Source organism: Myotis lucifugus, unplaced genomic scaffold (genome assembly GCF_000147115.1).
Source record: "Myotis lucifugus unplaced genomic scaffold, Myoluc2.0 scaffold_16, whole genome shotgun sequence".
Taxonomy (NCBI): domain Eukaryota; kingdom Metazoa; phylum Chordata; class Mammalia; order Chiroptera; family Vespertilionidae; genus Myotis; species Myotis lucifugus.
Window position 1 is genome coordinate 10,897,427 of NW_005871064.1, and position 6,834 is coordinate 10,904,260.

At 48.9% G+C, this 6,834-nt stretch overlaps 1 protein-coding gene across 1 annotated transcript in view; it reads right to left on the reverse strand.

Annotated features, from left to right (window-relative positions):
- The window catches only part of MOCOS (molybdenum cofactor sulfurase), a 44,289-nt gene that overhangs the window by 36,915 nt on the left and 540 nt on the right, over positions 1-6,834 (reverse strand). Inside the window, 2 exon segments of the mRNA XM_014452570.2 lie at positions 2,093-2,182; positions 6,692-6,818. Of these exon segments, the coding sequence (XP_014308056.2) occupies positions 2,093-2,182; positions 6,692-6,818 (217 nt within the window).

Below are 6,834 nucleotides of genomic sequence, written 5' to 3' on the forward strand. Positions count from 1 at the left end.
GCTACAAGGGGTCAAATGGAGGAAAAGAAGGGGACATATGTAAGACTTTCAACAATAAAGTTTTTTTTAAAAAAAAAAGACATCAGACACAGAGATCACATATTGCATGATCCACTTATATAAAACTAAAGGCCTGGTGCACAAAATTCATGCACGGGTAGGGTCCCTATGCCTGGCGGGCAATCAGGGCCAATTGGGGCCTTCCAGCTGCCAGCTAGGGCCTTCCTTCCCCCGCTGCTGGCTGAGGCCTTTCTTCATTCTGCGCCGCCCCTGGTGGTCAGCACATGTCATAGCAAGTGATCAAACTCCAGGTCTCCTAATCAAACTCCTGAAGGGACACTTTGCAAATTAACCTTTTATATATATAGTTGTCCAGCAAAGGTGACTGTATAGAGATACAGAAAGTAGTAGATCAGTGGTGGCTTGGAGTGAGAGTGAGGGGACAGAGGCGGGCAGGTTGAGGGGGTGGGGGAGCAACAGAGATCAACTGTGAATGGGCATCAGAGATTTTATTGGGGGAATGAAAATATTCTAAATTATTTATAGTGAGACTAAAAATCATTGAATTGTACACTTGAAATATGTGAATTTTATGGATATAAAATATAACTCAAGAAATCTGGCCCAGTCGGCATGGCTCAGTGGATGAGCGTAGACCTATGAACTAGGAGGTCATAGTTCAATTCTCGGTCAGGGCACATGCCCAGGTTGTGGGCTAGATCCCCATCGTGAGGCATGCAAGAGGCAGGCAATCAATGATTCTCTCTCATCATTGATGTTTCTCTCTTTCTCTTCCTCTCCCTTCCTCTCTGAAATCAATAAAAAAAATTTTTTAAACCTGCTAAACAAACAAAGCAAGTAAAACAAACACGACAGGATCTAGGAAGAGCCTCTGGAACTGGAAGTCAGCCAATACGAGAACCTCTTCTACAAGTTTCCCAACAGGTGGCCAGCCCAGTTCTGTTCATTAACTCCAGGGAGCCAAGCTGCCTAGAAACTCAGCTGCCCCGACTGCCCCGACTGCCCCCAGCCCCAGCGCTTCCTGACAATGTGGCCTCAGAGTAATGACCTGCCTCCCCAGGCAGTTTCCTCCCTTGAACAGCAGGAGAGAACAGAACCTGTACCTGAGCTTGCCCTGAGAATGGAGAGATAGTACAGATGAAGCATTTGGAACAGTACCTGAAGCACAATGAGTGCTCAGTACAGGTTATTATTATCATTTATTGTTATTATCATTACCATGGTTACACCTGCTACTGCTGCTATTTCAACATCGCTTTCCAAAGTTATCTCCTGATCACATTGTGCTGCTAATTAATGCTTTCAGTGACTGGCCATCATTTCTAGAATAAAGTTCAAACTCTACAGAGCACCTATAAGGTACCTACCTACCTTTCCATTCATGCCTCCCTCTGAGTTCCTGGGCTGGTTCCTGAAACCACAGCAGGGTCCTGGCTCATTTGTTCCCTTTGCCCTTCTCCTGACTCTTCCGAGGGAATTCCTGCTCATCCTCCAGCATCGAGCCCACTCCTGAGGAAATTTCCCTGCTGCTCACACTGCCCACCTGCTGTCACTCTGCAGTTCCAGACCCCATGGCCCAGAGGCCTTCGGTTCACAGCCCTTCACACCGTTGGTAATTTACATTTACTTGGGAATCACTGTCTTGAGGTCTAGCCCTAACTAGACCAGAGTCCGTGAAGGCAGGGACTGGTTACTTTGTGCCCATTTGCACCATGCCCCCGACACCAGAGTGGCTGACAAATATTTATGGAGTGAGTGAATGCATGCATATTCCCCCTGTTGTCCCTCTCTATGTACAGTGCCAGTCCCAGGGGCCATCCCACCACCAAATACAGCACCTTGTGTCCCTGTGCCTTTCCTCTGGGAGTAACACACATGCCCCTGAGCCAGTTACCCCATCCTGGCAGCACGTGTGTTGTAAGGAATGACATGTGTTTGCCTGCTTATTCAGCTCTGGGTCCCAGCTCGGTCACAGTCTATTAACCCAACATTTATTAAGCAGAGACCCCTCCACTGAATGTAGTTGGCTAACGCCCAATGCAAGAATCAGTGATGGTGTGTTCTTCTTTACCGTAAACATTCTCCAGGAGATCACGAGTGAAGCTCCTGAGCTGGCTCTCGGGGAACAGCGTGGCTCCTGCATGGTCAAGGTAGACAGTTCCTGAGAGAAAGCACAGAATAAAGCTGTGGTTATTTTTCAGAGGTTTTCCACTCTTTGCACCTAGATCTGGTTTGTGTGAGCGTGAGCAGTGCCCATGGCATTCGTTTGGGCGTAACATCAGGCCACTCTCTCTTCCAGCCTCTCGATGTGCTTCTAAATCCAAGTGCAGACGTGAGCAATGGAAGAACTGCACTTTCAATAGTTAATGAGTCCTGACGTCTTCCTGACTAACCAGCTCTTAGGAACCTGGGAGTTTCTCACACAAAGGAGGAGCCCAACAGGTGGCTCTGGTTAATGACCCTAATGTTAGTTCGCCTTCTGACTCACACCCTCTTCCGAGTTTCTGTGCAGCTTCCCCGGCCTGGAGACCTGATTCTGCTTTCCCTAGTGAATTCTACATCTCTCTAAAGCAGTGGTTCTCAACCTCCTGGCCCTTTAAATACAGTTCCTCATGTTGTGACCCAACCATAAAATTATTTTCGTTGCTACTTCAGACCTGTAATGTTGCTACTGTTATGAATCATAATGTAAATATCTGATATGCAGGATGGTCTTAGGTGAAAGGGTCGTTCAACCGCCAAAGGGGTCGCGACCCACAGGTTGAGAACCACTGCTCTAAAGCTTCCAGCGCGTCAGAGAACAGTAGTAATTTACATGATCTTTCCGGCCTCTCACAAACAGAGAAGGCAAATTTAGAGGTTCACCATCAGATGGTCAAGATCAAAAGGTTGGATAACTCACTGCATGGGTGAAGGTGTGGGAAAACAGGCCAGCTGGTACATGGCTGGTAGGAAGGCAAATTGGTACAACTTCTTTTTTAAAAAATATATTTTTATTGATTTCAGGCAGGAAGAGAGAGGGAGAGAGAGAGATGGAAACATCAATGATGAGAGAGAATCATCTATCGGCTGCCTCCTGCACGCCCCCTACTGGAGATTGAGCCCACAACCCAGGCATATGCCCTGGATCAGAATCGAACCCAGGACCCTTCAGTCCACAGGCCAACAGCTCTATCCACTGAGCAAACCAGCTAGGATGGTACAACTTCTTTATGGACAGAAATTTGGCAATATTGGTAATACTTTAAAATGCAAACTCTCTGACCTATCAATTATTCTATCTTATAAATAACCGTGCTTTTATGAAATGGGCTGTCTATGAGGATATTCCGTTCTGATCTTTGTCAATGCAGCACTGTCTGCTATAGACAAAGATCAAAAATGACTTAAATGTTCATCACCATGTATTTAAAATAAAGGATTATTGTACACCCATCTAGTACTTTAAAAGTACTGATGCGGAACAAACTCTGAAACACATTTTCAAGAATATACAATGTAAATAGATCCATTCATTTTCTTGCCTAACTATCCTGGCTAGAACCTCTGGTGCAATGTTGAATACAAGTGGTGAGAACAGACATCCTTGTCTCGTTCCTGACCTTAGGGGTAAAGCTTTCAGTTTTTCACCATTAAGTATGATGTTAGCTCTGCTTATTTGTTTATAGATGGCCTTTATCTGGTTAATTACATTTCCTTTTAGTCCTAGTTTATTGCATGTTGTTATCATGTAAATGTATTATCTAGTCCAGAAAATTATTGTTAAAGTAACATTCTCTTTAACTGAAGATTCAGTTACTCAAAATTACACACCAAAAGAAAGGCTTTCATCCACCCAGGCATCGGGGAAGATGCTCGTGTGAAGCCCGGGACACATGTAAACCCTGAGGGGCTGCTGAGGCAGCACCACTTTGCCCACAGACTTCTGCAGGGCCAGGAAGCCATTTGGGAGAAGGCCGCACTGGCCTTTGGTCCAGAACCTCATGTTGCAAAACTAACTAGAGATCTAAATCAGCTAGAGATCTGCTCTTAGGAGGTCAGCCAACACAGTGGCTAACAGTGCAGAATCCAAGTCAACCAACCTTCATCGAATCCTGCTAGCCATTCTGGGTCCCTACTCCTTCATCTGCAAATGGGATGAAAGTTAAATAAGTTGGTGTATGACAGGGCCCAGTCCAGTGCCTGGCACACATGCCACAGGGTTCAGCTGTTCTTAGAAGAAGGCAAATTACCCCAAACCAACTGGCATTAGGCCTTCAAGAAAGGAAATTCCAGTGTCTCTTCTGGGTCATGCTCCTTCAGCTGTCAGTTCCATCAATTGTGGCCATCAGCACCCTGAAGCTTCAAGAACCACTTGAACTATGTCTGCATATTGAATATGCTCCCTTCACCAAGACAAAGAAATTCCCATCCTATTGATTAGGCAAAATATTTCAGACTTGAAGGTTAAGCATTTAATTATCCAGAACTCCACTTAACCAGACCAATTCTCAAGCCTGCAGAAAATCTATGGGGTGATGGGGAAGGAAGAGGACGTAAACGTTATATTACTTTGGCTTGTTTTGTTTGTTTGATTTTCCTCAGCCCTATGAGGGGGTGAAGGGGAATGGAAATGTTCCAAAACTCCTAGTGGTGCGAGGGGTGAGTTTAGTCCACAAAAGCCTACTTCAATCATAATGTAGAGAAAATGCTGGGAACGTGCACTAAGTAGATAAATAGATAAATACGTCAGGATGCACACAACGCTACCACAAGTGCAGATAGTCCCCAACTTATGATGATTTGACTTAACAATTGTTTTTTACTTTATGATGGCATGAAAGCGATACACATTCAGCAGAAACCATACTTTGAATTTTGATCTCCTCCTGGTCTATTGATATGCAGTACAATCTTCTCTAGTGATACTCAACAGTGGTAGCGAGCCATGCCTCCCAGACAGCCATGCCATCGCGAGGGTGAACAACTGATGCCCAACTGTGGGTTAATGCAAGTGTTCTGAGCACATTCAAGGTAGGCTAGGCTAAGCTATGGCGCTCGGTAGGTGTATTCAATGCATTTTCCACTTACGATATTTTCAATTTGTGATGGGTTTATCCAGAGGTAACCCCACAGTAAGGGTAGGAGCATGTGTGCAGTAGATGTTAAAGGGGCTCTGAAGCCCAGCCTGAAATCCTGGCTGTCACATCCAAATTATGAATTTGAAGGGGGAGGTGCTGTTCCTTAAAGGACAAGAGTGAAACAAGGAGGTGCCCAGAGAACACAGCTCTACTTTGGGGGAGAGGTCGGGGGAGGGGTTGGGTCAGAGCTGGGGGGATTGAGGTGCTAAAATAATTACTGACTGAATTGCTACAGCCTTTGGGACTTGCTTCAAACCTCCCTCCCTCCCTCCCTCCGCACCTGTGGGTGTTCAGTGTACCAGTCCATTTCAGTGGGTAGGAGATTTCTAGAATAAAAACGCTCAGGGATAGAAGGTGGAAGCAGAGGGACAAGGGCTGTCTGTCTCCCGCAGGTGAATGTGCAGCTCTCAATGGGGAGTGGAGCAGAAGGCCCGCCTTCCGCCCGAGCCTCCCCTCTTAACTACAGACTGGGACACGCAAAAAGCAAGCCACACCCCTCAAAGCCCCCAACGGGGAAAAAAGAGTCACTAACTGAAACCTCAGCAAATAACCCAAAGAGCTGGAATCAGCTACCCGATTAATGAAATGTAAATCGTGATTGGTGTCCTACCACAGGGAGGCGCAGTCACCAAATGTTCACCAAAGCACCAAGTACACCCCAAATCCGGGTGCCGGCACCACGACCTGCCACTGAACCTGAACCTGAGGACCAGCCCTGCTCAGGGCTCCAGGAAGCCCCTCAAAGGTCTCTAGCAAAAGGGTGAGTCCTACCCTGCAGGGCGGGACGAGGCGGGGGCGCCCGCCTTGCAGTAACGCGCTGGGAACCGCCGCAGGGCTGGCTCAGGGTTGATTTCACACTTACCCAACCTGTTCCACCTTTCTGAACTCAAAGGCACCCCGACCTCGTGTCCGATTTCCAGCCTCGCCTTGTACCCAGCGCTCAAAGTTTACAGTTTGCTAATTCTTCCAGCCCCGCAGCGAGCTGGGGGGCAGAGGCGTTGTTCAAAAATGAGAAAAAGGAGGTTTCGAAAATAAAAGCTGCCTGTGAGCTATCTCAGCGGACAGGAACGCAGCTTTGGGGCGGGGGACCCTGCCCAGCGGCCTCAGCCTCGGTCTTCCAGGCGCCCTGACCGCCCACGCGGCGCTCCGCTGCCCCGGGGAGCATCCGACAGCCGCGGCCACTGGACATTCCTGCGTTTTGCAGCCCCGCTTCCAGCTGGACCTTTAGAGTCGGCAGCCTCGACGGCAGAACCCTGAGCCCTGTTCGCGGAGGGTGGGGACCGGTGGAAAGGGTCTAGGTTGGCCCGATACCCCTGGAAAGTCTAAGGAGCAAGAGCAGCAAGAAGTCCCGGGGCTGCAGATGGGACCTCAGGGAGCCGTGTCCACGCAGCAGACGCATGGGCACGTCCCTCCAAATCTTTCCATTCAAAATGCGCCCCAAACTAGGCCACGCGCTGCCACCTGGAGCAAGAAAACGCCTTAGAAGCCGCGTGCCCCCCCCCCCCGCCCCCGCCGCCCGCCAGCCCCGCGCAGGTGCCCCGCGGCCTCACCTGCCAGGCGCCCGAACTCTCGCGCCCGCAGCTCCCGCAGGCCGCGCGGGCCGTGGCCGTAGCCGTAGGCGAGGGGCTGCGCACTCGCCTCCCGGAATCGCTCGAAGGCCAGCAGCTCAGAAGCCGGCTGCACCGCCCCGTCG